The sequence below is a fragment of the Pinus tabuliformis genome, chromosome 7 (genome assembly GCF_031772625.1).
Source record: "Pinus tabuliformis cultivar Carrire ecotype Pingquan chromosome 7, CPIR1, whole genome shotgun sequence".
Lineage (NCBI taxonomy): Eukaryota > Viridiplantae > Streptophyta > Pinopsida > Pinales > Pinaceae > Pinus > Pinus tabuliformis.
Genome location: NC_142293.1, coordinates 974,876,315 through 974,894,560, shown reverse-complemented (window position 1 = coordinate 974,894,560; position 18,246 = coordinate 974,876,315). Strand labels below are relative to the sequence as shown.

Genomic DNA, 18,246 nt, shown 5'->3' with positions numbered 1-18,246 from the left:
CAACACTCCACGGATCTTCATGGATGCTCAGAGACTACTAGCAATCCACTTTTGGGTGATGGTGATATGCTTGGTACATTATGCCCAGTAGGCCCCCATAGGAGCCCCACACTCTTGATAGGTGTCCTATGACTTGTATGATGTCATGGAAGCATTCATTCCAACACTTGGACCCTTGCAGAGGATCTACAGGCATCTCTGATTCATATGGAGACCCATGGGGTCATCTATGTGCCCTCAGACCCACTGGGAGCACCACAGGTCTACTTCTTGGAGAACAAGGGGCCACCCCCTTGTCCATCATATTCCGAGGAATGTATTCCTCAATATGGCACTTCTGGATATCATTATGTCTTTGGAGGTTCGTACGACATGTACATATTATTATTTGGCCCCTCATGAGGCTTATTTTTACACTTGTGAGCTAGTTTGGTGGGCTTGTCACCAATAGGGGTTTTATTTGCACATTATTTTATCATTAGGGGCAACTGTAGGCCCATAGGCTAATTTGAACTCCTTAGAAGGCTATATATTGATGTTAGATACATTCATTTGTATCATCACTTGACTTGGGATCTCTCTAATGATAAATCACACTTTTTCCTTGGGGAGATGTTTGGAGATGGATGAATTTTGATGTATGGATTTGGGCTATTTCTCTTGTCTTGGAGCTTCATTGAACAAACAAAATGCTGGTTGGATATACTGTATAATGTTGTAAGTAATTTTGATGCTATTATTCTTGTTGCTGCATACTGCTAAAATTAGGGTTAGTTGTTACATTATCGAAATGTGGAATTGAGCATGTTTTAGCTAATTTAATGTATGGGCCAATGTTATATGAATGAAATGTCCTAGAGATTTATTTATCTTGAGAAGCTTGGATCATTTGCTTTGAAGTATAAATGCTTGAAGGTCACTTTTCTTTTCTTTCTCTCAACATTGGACGAAGTTAAGTTTCCGGGCCTGCTTGATCACGAAACAAAATTCTTACTTATCAATATCCTTGACTCCATATCCCCAAGTGAACTACTCACCGATCGCTCAAAAAGGGTGATCATTTCAACCCTCTTTTAGCCATTTTCCCCTTTTCCCCACGTCTAGCCACATTGGGTCATCTAGGGCATCAATTTCTCGAGAATTGACCCAAGGAAAAAATTCGATCTCCTATAGGCTATTGCGATTGTGGGTCCCCTACCTCCCCTCAAGATTTGAGGCAATTCTAACAGTGGAATCTTCGGGAATTTCAAGCCCTAGCTCTAGGGTTGAATTGTGCCTAGGCATCCCTAAGGCTAGACCTCAATAGGTTTAATTCAACCTTTTGAAGAAAATATTCTTGTTTGGTCCTTTCCCTTCACTTTGTCTAGGATAAGAACATCATTGGTTGCTACATTCCATCCCCGAACCTGGGCTGGGTCCACGTGGCCCCGTGTGGTCCCACTTCTCAATAAAGACTATTTGTCAAGGGCCATTTGGGAATCCAAGTTTCGGGATTGAGAAACTTGTTCATAAGCCTATCCTTTCTCCCTCAACCCTCCAATCCTCACCCTTTATCCCTGGTGGACCAAGTCCCTTTCTTAAAGAGCAAGCAAACTCCCCTTCCCCTTTCAGCTTTGAATCAGAAGTTAAAAATATTTGTGCCTTTGATAGAACTTGCAAAGAGTGAAGTTTTTAGAAAACCTATCCTTGATGCTCTTGAGCTGAAAGCCTCACAAGCATCTCATGACTATGTAAATTTGCAAGATGATAAGCCTGTAGTTGTGCTTAGCCCAATGACTGAACCCTCTGACAATAGCTCCTCATCGTTCTATATCTCCTTGACCATTCATGACAAAACCCTCCATAACTGCCTGTTGGACACAGGGGCCAGCCACAATCTGATGCCCAAAGCTGTCATGGAAGAGTTAGGCCTTGATATCACCAGACCGTATCATGATTTATTCTCATTTGATTCAAGAAAGGTAAAATGCCTGGGATTAATCAAAGACTTGGCCATTACCTTAACTCAGCTGCTCATGAAAAGCATGATGATGGACATTGTGGTAGCAGATGTCCCCCCTAAGTTTGGCATGCTGCTGTCTAGAGGATGGATTAAGAGGCTAGGTGGAACATTACAAAATGATTTATCTTATGCCACTGTCCCAGTTTTTGGAGGGGAGAGCAGGGGATTGTACAGAGAAGCACAACTGGCCTACAACATCAGTGATGAGAAGAATCCTTCTAATCATCCTATTTACGCTATAGACACTGATTTTGGAGCATGTATTCTCCAAATTGAAGAATACCAGAAGGCCTCGTTGCAGCTCAAGAAACAAATAGTCCAGGCCGAGGGAGAGCAAGGAAGCCAGGTTTGGGAGATGTTCTTTGATGGAGCATGTTCAAGGGAAATTGCAGGAGCAGGGGTGGTGCTTATATCTCCAAAACAAGAAAGCACACATCTATCTTTTAAGCTGGCTTTCCAAGTCACCAATAATATAGCAGAGTATAAGGCTTTGATATTGGGCCTTAATGCAGCTAAAGATAGAGGAATCGAAAACATAAAGGTGTTTGGAGATGCTGATCTCATTATTCAACAAGTGAACAAAACGTTCCAAGCAAAGCACCCAAGGCTAAAAGCATATAGAGATGAGGTATGGAGACTCAAAGACTCTTTTGATAATTTTTGTATCTCATACATCCCTAGAGTAAAAAATCAGCTCGCTGATTCCCTTGCTGTGTCTGCTAGCATGTTTATCCCTCCCATGCCTCCTAGACTAGTTTATGAAGTTCAGATGAAATATAGACCATCCTTGCTTGATAATGTCCAGCATTGGAAAGTTTTTAAAGATGATAATGAAGTGAATAGGTTTCTGCAAGTCATTGATGAATTCTCCAAAATGCAAATTGATCAAGAAAATGAAGCCTTGGAGGCAAGTCCCCAGCCCCAGCTTAGAAACAAAATTGGCAAAAATAGCATTGTCCAACTGCTTAACAATCACATACCTAAAGCCCTAGTTCCTTTAGAAAAGCTGTTTGACCAGAATGATGTGCCTTATAAGGCTGTCCAAAAAGAAGTTCAGTCTGCAGTCCATATGCATAACATAGGGAGTCCAGATCATTCAAGATATACAAATCTATCCACCCATCTATCTGCTGCCCAAAGTGCTAAGTACTGCAATTTAATGAAGCAATTCGCTGATGTTTTTGCCTGGGAATATAGTGACCTGGAAACTTATGACAAAAAGATTATTTAGCATAAAATTCCTTTAGAGAAAGACACTATCCCTTTCAAGCAGAAGCTGAGGCCAATAAATCCTTTTCTCCTTCTCCTGATTGAAGAGGAAATCAAGAAGTTGTTGGTTGCTAAAATCATAGTCCCTCTGAGATATTCAAAGTGGGTGGCCAATTTGGTTGTAGTAAGGAAGAAAAGTGGAGAAATCAGGCTCTGCGTTGATTTCAGAAACTTAAACAAATGCTCTAAGAAAGACAATTATCCTCTACTTAAGATGGAGCATTTCTGCAGCAAGTCTGAGGAGCTAAAGTGATATCTTTCCTGGATGGGTTTTCAAGGTGTAATCAAGTTGCTGTGCATCCAGATGATCAAGAAAAGACTGCATTCACAACTCCTTGGGGCACTTTTATGTATTCCAAGATGTCTTTTGGGCTGATGAACGCTGGAGCCACCTTTCAGAGAGCCATGGATATAGCATTTGTGGGAGAGAAGGATAAGTTTGTCTTTGTCTACCTTGATAATATAACAATATACTCTAGCAGTCATCAAGACCATTTGTAGCGTTCGAAAAAATTGTTCCTGTAGTGCAGAAGGTTTGGGATTTCAGTGAATCCTAAAAAGTCACAGTTTGCTTTAGAAGAAGGCAAGTTGTTAGGACACATTGTTTCTGTTGGAGGTGTCAAAATTGACCCAAAAAGAGTAAGAGCAATACAAACCTTGTCTTTCCCGAGATCAAAAAAGGATATCCAGTGCTTTCTGGGCAAGATAAATTTTGTAAGGAGGTTTATTCCAAATTTTGCAGAACTTGTAAAACACATCACCTCCATGTTGAAGAAGGGGTCAGAAATCAAATGGATTGAGGAAGTAAGAAGGTCTTTTGGATCCATCAAGAGAGCCATTACGAAAGCTCCTACTTTGATTAACCCAAACTATAGCAAGGAGTTACATATATTTTTGTTTGCCTTTGATGACACCCTCGCAGCAGTTTTATTGCAAGCAGATGAGGAAGGTTCAGAACAGCCAGTGGCATTTTTCAGCAAAACCTTAAGGGATGCTGAGCTGAGGTATGATATCATTGAAAAGCAGGCATATGCTCTTATCAAATCTTTGAAAGCTTTCAGAATTTACATCCTGCATTCCAAGGTAATTGCATATGTGTCCTCTGCTTTAGTTAAAGATATCCTAACGCAGCCAAATGTTGATGGAAGAAGGGCTAAATGGATTGCAAAGCTTATTGAATTCAACATAGGGTTGAAACCCACCAAGCTTGTCAGAGGTCAGGGCCTTGCTAGACTAGTGGCTGAAGAAAATTGTAGGATGCTGAACATAAATCTCATAAGCACAATTTCAAAAGGTGGACAGACAAAAGAAATAGCTGAACCAGGGCAAAACTAGTCATTGGTACAAAGTCTAGCTTTTTGTGAATAGTATTCCACAGTAGCTCAATTCTTACTCAAGCTGGAAGTGCCTCTAGGCCTAAGTTTAAGTCAAGCCAGAACCCTTAAGCTTAAGGCAGCCAAATATCGCATTCATGAAAATCTACTCTATTGGAGGGACCCCTCTGGGATTTTTTTGAGGTGTCTGGACAAAGGGCAATCCATGGAAGTGATGCAGCAGTTTCATTCCAGCTTATGTGGAGGGCATCACTATTGGAAAACTACAACCCACAAGGTCCTCAGAGTTGGGTATTATTGGCCCACTTTATCTTTTGATGTTTTTTCGTTTGTTAAATTTTGTGACAGGTGCCAAAGATTTGAGGGAAAGCAGTTGAGGTCCTTGCCTTTGAAGCCTATTCATGCCAGTGGTCCTTTTCAATAGTGGGGCCTGGATTTCATAGGGGAAATCAATCCATAATCCAGTGGCCAATACAGATGGATTTTAGTAGCCACTGACTATTTCACTAAATGGATTGAAACCATTCCTACTAGGAAAGTTGATCACTATGTGGTCATGAAGTTTTTGAATGAAAATATCTTCACCAGATTTGGTTGTCCACATAAATTAGTTACAGACAATGCAGCAGCCTTCAAGGCAAAAGAGTTGGTAGACATGTGTGACTCTATGGGCATTAAGCTGGTTCATTCCATCTCATATTACCCTCAAGGCAACGGTCTAGCAGAATCTTCCAACAAGACCCTGATAAGGATAATTAAAAAGATGTTGGAAGACAACAAAAAGAATTGGGATTCTAAGCTCAAGTATGCATAGTGAGCTGACAGAGTAACCACCAAGAAATCCACAGGGAATTCTCCATTCAAGCTGGTATATGACACTGAGGTTGTATTCCCAATTCAAATAACCCTCCCTGTGGCAAAGTTCTTGCAAGAAGAGTAGAATGAGGAAGAAGACATGGCAAAAAGGATCACTGGTTTAGCAGAGGTATATCAAATCAGAGAACAACTGGTTGAAAAGTCTGCAGCAAACCAAAAGAGAATCAAGGAAGCCTTTGATATAAAGACAAAAGCAGACAGTTTTCAGGTTGGAAACTTGGTTCTTAAGTGGGATGCACTGAAAGAGAAGAAAGGCAACCATGGGAAGTTTGATGCTCTATGGGCGGGACCTTTTGTTATCACTCAGATCCAAGGAAACAATACTTTCATGCTGCAAAGTATGGAAGGAAAGACAGTTTTTGATGACCCAGTTAATGGGCGATTTTTGAAATTTTATGTTGTTTGAGGTCTTCAGGCCTTAAAGTTGTAAATATGTCGTTTTATCTGTTATAGTGTAAGTTTAATTAGACTCCATGCCCAATGGAACACTAAAAATTTTTGCTAATCTGGTTTTTATGAGAAAGGCAATGGTCTGCAGTTCTTGAGACTTCACAGGGAGGATTTCATCCCCAAAAGGAGCTAGTGTTAGCTCTGCCACATAATTACAGTCATTGAAGGTCAGAGATAGGCTTAATTGTGATTGGTTATGCTCAAAGGAGGCCTATGATGTTCGTTTTCACCTTTTTTCCTTACCCTGCTCACCCTCCCTTCATCTCCCTTTCTTGTACTTTTTTGTTAAAAACCACATAAAAACCATTTTATAAAGCCCCGAGCGCTAAAACCCAAAACCTCATGAAACCACGCCCATACGACTGTGCGCCTTTGTAAACCCGTCGCCCGTAGCCTCAGCCGTTGATTTCCGCCCGCCGATCCAACGGCTCTCATCGCGTCCGACCAAGAGATCCACGTGATTAAATCCCCATCGCCCGATCATCCCTGCCAGAGATCCAACGACAGTCTCTCTCCCTGCCCCCACAAAGCGATGAAATGTTAACGTGCGATGGAGAGTGGTTTTCCTCTCTCCTCCGCCGCCATGCGTCACGTGCCGAGTGGAATCGCGTGCGTTTGTCCTTTTACCACCTTATGCCCTAAGGCGGTGCGATCAAAACCGCTTAGCGCTTAATCTCCCGACCCCGCTCGATAACCACTGCGCGCCTTCGCCGCCCGACCACCATTGGATCTGTCCGCCTGAGATCCAACAACCCACGTTCATTCCACTCCCGCTTCTTCCGATATCCCCCGCCATGTCATCTCCGCCGTCTATCCTTCCGATCTGACGGCCAATATTGCCCTTTCATCCGACTCGTCAACGCCCTTTCATGCACTCCACGCCCTTTCACTGTTTCGTGTGCCCGAAGGACGAAAGTGACCGGCTTTCTAATACCAGTCGTAGTTGCTCCTCAACAACCGCATTTAACAAACAGTATGGCCGAAGAGAAAAAGGACAGAGCACAAACATGCAACTGCATTCAACAGTTATAGAACTTCATGGATATGAACACTCCAACCACTTGAGAGGACAACAGAGTACCTGAAAAGATTAGATTCATCCGCTGAAACAAGCAAATGCACTCAGAGACTCCATCAGGTAGCTAAATGCAGTTGGTGGTCAATTATGACCCCTCCATACCTAAATTGGCCAAGTGCCTTTGTAATGAAACTCTATATATACCCAGACACAAGATGTAATCAAGGTGGATGGTTGATGTTTTGATGCAAGGTTCAACTTCTAGAGACTGTAACTATTTTTACACTTGCAGCGTCTCGTCTTCATTTTCAGCTAATACAAGCTTCTTTTGTTGTTAATTGCTCACTTTCCATTTCTCTTTTCTTCTAAGCTGTGCTTGATATGCTGTATTCCCGAACTCTTGATGTTTAGCATTAGAGTCGCTGTCATCCTATCTCTGTGTTAAAGTCTTGTATGTATCATTGAATCAATTATTCAGGTTTCTCTTCTTCTAGTGCCAGAGGGCTGTCATCCTGTCCGAGCATTGGTAGATTAGATTTGCAGACTTCTTTATTGGTTGTAGCCGGCCATCACATGGTCTTGTGCATTTGCTGGTGTGGTCAGTATTTTCCATATTCACCTAATCTTAAACTGTGAGTAATTGGTGGTTTAAAGCCTTGTAGTCTGAGGGTGTTCACGCATGTTTGGAGTTAAGCAAAGTAGAAGTGGTTATCTAGCTTGGACAAGCATCATTCCTTCGGTTCATCCATTTGCAACAATAAATTGAATTTATATGTTACCAGGCATCTCCAAGCTACAACCTAGGAGAGTTTCTTGGAATCCTGACAGTAAGATTTTCTAACTCTAAACACAAATGATCAAAACTGTAATTTTGATGCGCTTTCAGGAACACCTGCATAAAATGGTTCCACGAGTGAATGGATTTCGCGGAAAGCACCTTGAACCATTTGCGGATTCGTCCTATGAATGTGAGAGTGAAAACCCTGAAAATTTTGTTATCAACGATTATATTAAAAGATTGACATCTATTAACAAAATCAGAAATATGATCTAATGCAGAAATGTTACTCTCACTGTCGAATTTTAAATTTGAGAAGGACTCAATCTGCTTCTTGGGCATGCCTCGTGTAGGCTTTTAGGTGAACTGAATGCATGACCAAGTGTAGGAATGCATATAGGAGCCATGATTAGTTAAAAAAATGATGAATTAAAACAAGTAATTAGCTTCGGGCCCTCCTTTTAGCGCCAAAAGTGTTGAAGGTTCAAAACTTTGTGCCTACAACATTATAAGGGAGACCACCTGGTTGGGAACTTAGAGCAACTCATTTTCTGTTGAAATGGTAGTTCTCACTGGTTAAACTAGGTCTAGTTACCTTTTCCCTATTTCTATTGGTTTAAGATGTGTCTTTAGTTACTAATAGGCAGGATATCGGATCGATTCTTCTTATATGATAACACTTGCAATATATAATCTAATATGCAATTAATCTAACTTATCTCGATTGAAGGAAAGAGAAATCTTTCTCTCAATCGAGAGCCAACTAACTATACGCGATTTTTTTTTGAAGAAATTGGAATTAAGATGGAAAATTAGATCAAGGAGATAACTCACAAGATCTGATTCCTCATTAATGCAAATGCTAACAATTAAACACTTAGTAAATAGTTACATAAACACATATTGAAAATATATCCAATTCCTTATTTATCATATGCATAAGAACTATAAAGATTCATGATGAACTACTGAATTAGTTTGAATAAGAGATCATGTATGCAAGCAACCAACTATTATCCTAAATTGTAAGATAATTTGCCGATCTAAGGTTATAACTATTTGTTTTTTTGAAACTTCAATTTTTAAATTATATCTAAAATTAAACCTGTAGAATAGTCTAATTAGATAAACATCATTAACTGAAATAAATCTTTATTAATAAATGAAAACAAATTACAGATCCTCACAATAAGGCAGTGGTGCACAATCCTATTGGGCCTTTAATCCATCTCTGTTTGCAGAAAAAGGCATCCATCTCTGTTTGCAGAAAAAGGCCTCCTCTTTACAGCAAAAGTGCATAATAAACAATAGTTTATCTACAAACAAATAAAACACATAGCTATAGCATTACTAGCCTCTTTCCCCTAGGGTTCGAATCCTCCCTAGCAGAGATCAGCATCTCTTTAAATAATCTTCATAATGTTTTCATGCCTCTTTCACTCGACCATTTCGACTTTTCCAGCCATTTCGCCAAAATTCGAGCTTGAATCTTCGATTTTATTATCAAAACATTGAATTGAGAAGGTGGAAGTTGAGCTCATGCTTGGAAAAATCTCGAAAAGTTCCAATGTCACAGCGCAATCGTATTTTTGTGATTGGTCAAATAAGCTAACTCCAGCTCCAAAGCTTAAATGTTCCATATCGAAACTGTTCGTGCAACTTTTTAGAATTTTGACCGATCTCCACTGCATTTTTCCTTTTCCTTCGCAACTAATACCTGCAGACAAGATCTAGAATCATGGGATCAAAGTGAAGTTCCTTCGATGTTCCTCTGGCATCAACATCCTTCCCATTGTGGATGCGCTATGAAAATCCTGCCAGGAAAACCATCAAATTAAATTTAGTCAGAGTGAAGTTCTTTCGATGTTCCTCTGGCATCAACGTCCTTCCCATTGTGCATGCGCTATGAAAACCCTGCCAGCAAAACCATCCAATTAAATTTAGAGTCATGGCAATATTCATTTTTACAACGCCATATATTTTAACGATTCTACAAAATAGGGATATCGTCTTAACCCCTACGCAATATTTAGTATTTAATTGTGAAATAAATTGTAACCAGGATGTGTGGCGAAGTTATTGCTTTCCTTCTCATCGTCTATCGAGCTTGCTTGGAGATATTGTGTTCATTTGACTTGGCATTTTGTGTATAGTTGAAGTAATATAATAACGGAGGAAGTTGAGGATTTACCCCAATATTTATGGCGTGACGTGTCTGGATTTTAATTTCGTTGGCGTTATGTTTAAAAAAATTGACTCAAAGATACTTTTCTCTAGCATGAAATCTGATCATTAAAATTGAAGACGTACTGGAATTCACAAGATTTGTTCCCATTCACATGGGCTTCAAACATGGGGCCCATTTCTTCCGCAAATTACACAATGAGATTTGGGTGTTTATATTGCCACCAAACTCAACGTTAAACCAAGGATTTGAAGGATATTCCTTAGCTTTTGTTGTGTTATCAGTTGGAAGAACTTTGGACATTCATTATTGTATGGTTGTAGCGTTTTATGTTAAGTTATATTGGGTGTTGAAACATTTTTCAGTCTCCTTTTATATACAATATACCTTTTACATGTGTTTTATTTGCACAAATTTTTTTGGTCATATATAATGTTTTATAAAAAACGATTATAATACATGATGTATTATATATATGATATTAATAAAGTTATTTTTTGTTATATGTATTTGCTCAAATTATAATATACAATATCATATTATATTACAATATAATATGAAGTATGTTATTTACAATGAGTCAAGTTTTATTTTTATGTTTTAAAAATGATGTAATCTACAATATAAACAATATTATTTTACAATATATATAATAAATATTATGCTTAATTTAATTATTTACAAATAATATGGAAATAATAATTTTATTTGATATTGTATATGTTAAGTGAAGTGGAGGAGACATTAACATATAAAGTCAAAATGTAAAAAGTAAGGTGATGTGGAAATCAAAAGTGTGATATAACTGGTATTAAAATGAAGGCAAAAGGCAATCATCAAGAAAGCAAGGTGACAATTGCAGGGTTCTCATATTTCGTGTGAAGAACTTATGGGTGGGTTGTAGCCAACAACACCCATATATTGAACCTGGGTCATACCAAAGTGTGTTTATCTAAATTGGCACACAACATGTGTTGCTGCAAGGTTTGGAGGACATGTCGAATATGGTGGAGGTGCTCTTCCCAACTATGGCCGAAGATCAGAGTGTCATTCAGATACACCACCACGAATGAATTGGTGAAGGGTCACAAGATGTTGACCATTAACTTCATAAAGGTTGCGGGGGCAGTGGTCAACTCGAAAGGCATGACCAACCATTCAAAAAGACCCTCCTTGGATTTGAATGCAGTCTTCCACATATTGAAGGGTTGGATTGGTACCTGATGATAACCGAACTTTCAAGTCAATCTTGTTGAAATATTTGCCCCCCTTGAGCTAATCCATAAGGTCATCAATCCGTTGGATTGGATACCTATTCCGAACAGTGATTTTGTTCAACGCTCAGTGGTCAATACATTGTCTCTAGGTCCCGTCCTTCTTCTGTACCAACATGATCAAGGTCCCACAGAGTGATGAACTTGGCCTGATGCACTTTCTGCCGCAACTCTTGAATCTACTTCTTGATTTCATCGTTCTCCATAATAGAGTGTCGATAGATCGGTCCATTGGGTAGCGACGCGCCCGAGGTCGAATTGATGAAATGTTTGACCTGACAATATAGAGGTGCCCCTGTAGGCTAGGTGAAGATGTCCCTCTACTCCTACACGACCTTGTCCATTTGTTGCTGCCTTGCGGAGGAGCCCTATTTGGAGGTCGTTGCCACAATCTTCTTCTTGCCCTGAGGGCGAATCATAATGAAAACAAATTTCCCGGTCTGGGAAATGATCTTACTGCATTGCTTCGCAGTGATCAAAGAAATGGTGGTAGGCAGTGCTACCTCCAGTATCCTGTACAACTTATTGCCCAAAGTAATAATAAGTGTGAGGCCTAGACACATACACATCATGTCACTTCCACAAGTATGGTTGGCCTAATAATACATCACAAACTTCAATAGGAGCAACATCACACAGTATCTCATCTGTGAAGGGCTTGACGCTGTAGGGGTGGTGGCACTACTGGCTGATGCAAAGATCTCGTCCTTGGTGAAAACACCTAATGGTGTACGACTGTGGGTGTGATGTGGTCGGTAAGCCAAACCGCTTCATGAATTTTGCTGAAATGAGGTTCTTTTGGCTTCCGTTGTCGACAATGAAGTGCAGTGGAGAACACTTCACCCACATCTGTGAGTGGAAGAGACGCTCTCCCTCCTCTGGATCTTCAGGCTCATTCTTCTGGATCTTGGTGGTGGCAACGGTGGCACTAGGCTCCGCATCAATAATCTGCTTCCCTTTGTCATTCCCCCTATTGGGTTCTAACTCAGAGTCAGAACACGCATTTGACTCGGAAGCTTTCAGTTCGACCACCAGTGATTGCTTGGCTCGACACACACTTGTGTTGTGAGTGGGGCTCTTATGGAACTCACACCACTTCCCTGTGTCTTTATTTGTCTTCGTTGTGTTGTTATTTGCTTGTGGCTTCGACAAGTTGTCTTGGGTCAGTCTGCCTTGGCTTTGTCCTTTGTTTTGCGGTTTGGGGCTGTCTTTCCCTTGCTTTGGATTCGCAGATCCAAAGTCTTGCTTATTCTGTTTAAACTTTTGCTTGATCTTGACAACATATCGATAAACGACATCGAGCGAGGAGATGGACAGGTCTTCCATTTCGTCCAGGATGTACTTATGTCAACAACCGCGATACTTGAGTACCAAATGCCACTAAGAATTCTTGATACCCAGCTTCGTGCGAAGGGCATGAAAACCATTTCTGAACTCCAACACATCTTGGTCCCTTCCCTGCTGCAGTGTAGTCCACTTTATGTATTTATTTTCATAGCTCCCGCTAGGTAATATTATTCTTTGATGACGTTTCAGAATGAATTTCAAGTGGGTGCAACTGAGAACAATGAGGATTCACTCTTGTCCTTTTGTTCAGAGTAGGTTTCCCACTAGTGCTTGACATGTGGGGCGACTTTGAGGAGTGCAAAAGTAATTTTTTCCCGATTGGAAAAGTCATGAACTGAAAAATATCCGTCCAACAGATTTAGCCCTCTATCTATGATGTCTACATCTATCTGGTCTTCAAATATGAGAATGTCAAGATTAACTTGTACCTTAAAAGGAGTGGCGTCTGCAGAGTGGCTGCTGGAGGAAGATGCGTCCCTGTGGGTAGCCATCGAAGGATCTCAACAAAATTATCCATCATCGTGTTCCTCTGTTTCTCGAGGATCTCATCGAGTGATATTTTGAAAGGATATCTTTCTCCCTCGTCTTTCTTTTTTTCTGCCATGGGAGGTTGTCGGGGTTTGCGAGACTGATCTTGTAAAGGTTCAACTAGTTCGAGCCCTAACTCCTTATACCATCTCGTTGGGGACATGCAAAGAAAAACATAGAGAGCAGACCGCTCGGATACCACTGATCCAGACTTATGTAGAAACGCAATATAATACATATACAAACATAAACACAAAGATGCAACAAAAATACATTTTCATTTCATAAATTTCAAAAACTGAAATATGCTTATGTATAGAACGAGAATAAATTAGCTCGGACGATGGTAGCTTGTCTTTGAGAACAGATGTGGTGGCTACATGTCACTGAATTGTGATGCTCAAGGGCTTTTTTATTATTTAACAAGGGAAACCCTAAACAACCAAAAACCTAACCCTAGGAGATGAAACGTCAAGAGTTTGTGGGCCCCATGGGGGTTAGTTCGGCAGCCAATCTCTTGGGGTCCTAATTTGGTCATATTACCTCTATTTGGCGTGTATAATACCTTGTTGGAAATATCTCTTTGAGTACTACAAGATTCGTCGCAGCCTAATGGCCCTGTTACAGACCTCAGAAAAATGCCATTTAGGGAGTCAAAATTGCTCTAGAAATTCGAAAATGCTATTAATTATAAAAACAAGGAAACTGATCAAACTGACTAAAAGTCTAGGTGAAATAGGCCGATGACCACCAATATCTACTTGGATCAGAGTATGAACTAATTGAAAACATCAACCTATATAAGGAAACTGGATTTTAGACAAATAAATACAAATTTTATATTTTTTCCAAATAGAGAAGACAGATTCCTTTGATCTTCAAAAATATTTTCTTATAATGTAAAAAATAATTTGAGTATGTAAACATAATCATAATATTACTTGTTCTATTTAGAACTAAAAAAAAATCAGAAAACATATTGTACTCTACTGATTTCACGTTCATATTTTCTAAATTCCCCAAGTTTGTTTTCCAAATTTTCCAAACTGATTAAATTACAATCGTTGCATCAACTACCCAAACATGACAGCTTATATTACAAAGGTTCCAATCTTTGTTTAGATCACTATGAAACGACCTGATCATGTCTGACATGTTTGTATCAAATCCTTGAATATTGCAGGAGATCCAAGAGCATTTTGCAAATTATATGGTTAATGACAACTTGGGGAATATAGCGAATTCACACATGGCATTCGCAGACCAAGAGCTGGAGATGGCGAGGAGTTCTAAATGTCTACGATTAGCGGAGCTCCATTCCACGGCAGTTGATTTCGCCAAGACTGGAGTTCCTGTGCAGGTTCCTCTGGATTTATTTCCGAAGAAGTATCCAGATTTCATGGAGAAAGAGGATAAAGAGAGTTATAAATCATTAACTATTCTTGGTAAGCTTTACAGGTATGTGTTAGAAGCCGATATTGAAAGGCCAAATATGGCGGAGAAGACCTATTATGATAAGGATTTGGAGGTGGAAGGATTTGATCGATACCTCGATGAAGCCTCAGGATACAAGAGCCAGTATGACTCCAGGTTGGCTACATTGATGGATCATTATGGGGTTAGGAATGAAGCAGACATCATAAGTGGAAACATTGCGAGTCTGTCAAACTTTGTGGGCAGCAATAAGAGGAAAGGAGATATTAGAGAAACAATTTTGTCAGGTGTGAAGTCTCTCAAACAGGAAGCCAGGAGGTGGTTTGGAGCCATTAGTAATACTGACAAGCAATTTGCTAAGGCATCTGCTTGGTATCATGTCACATACCATCCAAGTTACAGGGTTGAGAGAAATAATCATGTCCCATATGATAACAGTGGTCATTTAATTAGCTTTCCATGGGTTGTACATGATATATTACTGCGCATCAAACGCAGGAGGAATCAAACCTCTGATTATTCAGAATCAAGTGCAGTCCGAGAAAATAGAAAATCGCATTCATCATTTATAATATGATCAAAATAAACTTAATGGACTGGAGGATACGGTTAGATGCTAAAGTTTTTCAAATGGGACAGTGGATCTTGCTTCCATACATTTGCTGGCGGTAGTTGAAATAAGGCCACCAGGTGTTCAGATGCTTCCCTTTTTCTCTATTACTGAGGTAACTACCAAGCTACAAAGGGAGGGATATATTGGTTTTATTATAGAAATGATTTTATATGTTCTTAAACTACCTGAAAGTGGTTTGGCTGCCCAAAATGGCAAGCGGGTAACCCCATTCTTGGTTGATGCATTATAATATATAAACTTCATAAACGACAAGAACTTTGTTACATGAAGAAACCCATTTATGCCGTTCCAGCACAAGTTTGTTTCCAATATCGAAGCTAATTTAAATTTCAATTGATTGGGGGTATTGCAATACGATGTAGATTTGAAATCCATCACTTATGGTGCTATAGAACTAGATTGTTAGGTTATAATTAAATTATCTTACAAACTTGTAATGTGCGTGGCCGTCCCCAAAATAAAAAAATTGTACGTGAGGGTTTTACACAAGTAGGTAAACTTGCATCAACTATAAATGCGTTTTGTAAAAACTTTTTTAAGACACTGGTTCAGGGTGATGCCAAAATATTTATGAATAAGAATGGATTTAAAATTCTAAAAGCTTAGATGTCGTTAAAAAGCATTGCCACAAAGGAATGAGTTCATATATGTTTTTCATCATGGTTTATAATGATTACTTTTATTCTATATTAAAATTTAATTCGGTAAAGTTAAAAAAATAAAATGGTAAGTAATTGAGCAATAAATTTTAGAAATTTTCAAATTAGAGTAGTAAACAACTAATTTTTAAAATTGCTCTTTAATGAGAATTAAAAGTATTTATTTTCTCAAGAAAATTATATGCATGCTAATTTGTTAAAAAATTAGGATTATTGAGAAAAATTCATTTGAAATTCAAACCTAAATTTTCTATAATAATTATCTAATATATAGTAATCTTCCAAATTCAAACCTATATTTTCTATAATTAATTATCTAATATATAGTAATCTTTGTAAAATCTAATGGCTACTTACATAAAGCACTACATGTGGAATGGCCACTTGTAAGGAGTATCACACATTCGGCTTGAAATGTACCTGGAACTGATAAGATTGATTGCACTTCTAAGTAAGAGGGCATTCCTTTAACTTCTTTATTGTAATGAGGTGAGGCATTTATATGAAGGAAACTATTTTATTATGTTTTTATGATCTTATTCAAGTTAGTTGTCATTGTATTGATGTAATAATGTAATGGTTAATTGGCTAAAATACGAATGTTTGTTTCTTTTGCTTAACCCCTCTTTATGGAACAAATTTTGTGGGGCATATGTGGTAATAAGCAAGACAATGTTGTGTGGGTGTATATGTGATAATAGACAACACTAAGATATGATACAGATAATTTTATTAATGTCCAACTAATAATCATAAATAATTCGAAGGGACCACTAAGTACAATAGTGTGGGATATAAGTGGGCACATAAAGGTTGTTCGTATAAAAGCATGAAGTAAATTTAAATTATGCTACACTAGATCAAATCAATGGTCTAAAATCATGAAACTAAAACACAGAGGGGTAATACATAAGCAATTGTTGAAAACCCAAAACAACAAAACCTCCCAAGAAGCAGAGGTGCTGGTGTATTTTCACACTTGATGTTATGTGTCAATCATCCCCGAAGTCCTCTCTCCTAACATTCGAGGCCAAATTAAAGAAGCCCATGATAGATCACTAATTAGAGGATCTAGGTTGAGATGTGCCTTCTAATTATGTAGCCGTATGCTAAAATCTAGAGGAAATCTCTTGCCCATTAGTACCATGAGAAATGCCTCAAGATCTAATACAACACCCTTGTATGGGCCTTGTTGGGTCGGCCCAAATGACCCTTTAGGTACCCCTTAGTGGATTAATCCAAGTAAAGTGAATGAGGTGTTGTTATTTACCTTGCATCTTGTTGCTTTTGTTTGGTAGGGACACAAAAAAGAAACATGTAATTGGCTTGTATGTATCTAGTTTGGGTGAGGTGGCTAGAGAGAGTGAGATCTAAGGCCAAGGGTCTACCTCATGTAAAGGAACAATAATCTTTAGTAAAAAAATTGAAGAAGGTGGAGAGAGAATTCTAAGACTCTGAAAATGTGATGAAAATGAACTTTCATCTTGTAATATACTGGATACTAGAAATTGAAGTGCCCCTTCATCTTGATCTCATGTAGATGATAGTTAGATCCTATCTCCTTGTGTAATATGATGGTTAGCTTCAACTTGAAGCCAATGATAACCCACTTGCAACTTCTCAAGAGGAATCATGGGAACATGCATCTAGTACCTAAGCATGTATTGGTGTTGAACAATTAGTTTGTTCCCTAGCTCCATGAAGTGTTTTGCATAAAGAGCCATCTTGGTATTTATTTCCCTTAGTGGACTGACTCAAGTAAATTGAATAAATTGTTTAAATATGTCCTCTCTAATAATTCCATGCAAATCCTTCTTGGTTAGATCCAACCAAAGCCATTAAAAGAATATCTAAAAAGGGGGAGGTGATCCATCATGATATCGATTGACTTATGTAGATAGGGGACCTCCACAAACTAGTATCGAGCTTCGCTTGAAGTGTTGAAAGTGACTATGGGCTTTGAAGAGTAGTGAGCAAGATAAGTGTAGCATTCTTTGTTGGGCAATGAGTAGACATATCCTAAAACCCAATATAGGAGGAAAACCCTGCTAAACATGGTTTCAATCTTGAAGGGGAGGGCTCCAAGTTCTATCTGAATAATGACCTAGGAAACTATCCTATTGCATCTAATGATGTAATGAATAATGGTCATGATGATAAACAATAATATACATAATAGTTAGTGTATTGAAATAATTTATATAACTTCTCCTCTCCTTTTGTGTGCTATCCCACATTGGTTGGATGTCTAATTTGCAACAATATATAAGCCCTACCATATCATGATCTTTATGTCAATGAACATTTGTAAGGCTTGAATTTAGGTAGAAATTTGCATATAGTTGTGCAAACTATACACAAAATCTCAATAACATACATATGATATTTTTATTAGATATAATTACCTTGATATCCGTGAGTTAGCATGATAACTACTATTTAGCTTGTAGCTTTTGGT

At 38.7% G+C, this 18,246-nt stretch overlaps 1 protein-coding gene across 2 annotated transcripts in view; it reads left to right on the top strand.

Moving 5' to 3' along the window:
• LOC149250866 (putative RNA-dependent RNA polymerase 1) overlaps positions 1–15,466 on the top strand; it is a 197,445-nt gene extending 181,979 nt beyond the window's left edge. For both annotated transcript variants that reach the window (XM_089459259.1, XM_089459258.1), the window contains one exon: positions 14,245–15,466. In XM_089459259.1, coding sequence (XP_089315385.1) covers positions 14,245–15,072 — 828 coding nt within the window. In that variant the 3' untranslated portion in view covers positions 15,073–15,466. The remainder of the gene's footprint in view (positions 1–14,244) is intronic.
• The last annotated feature ends 2,780 nt before the right edge of the window (positions 15,467–18,246 follow it).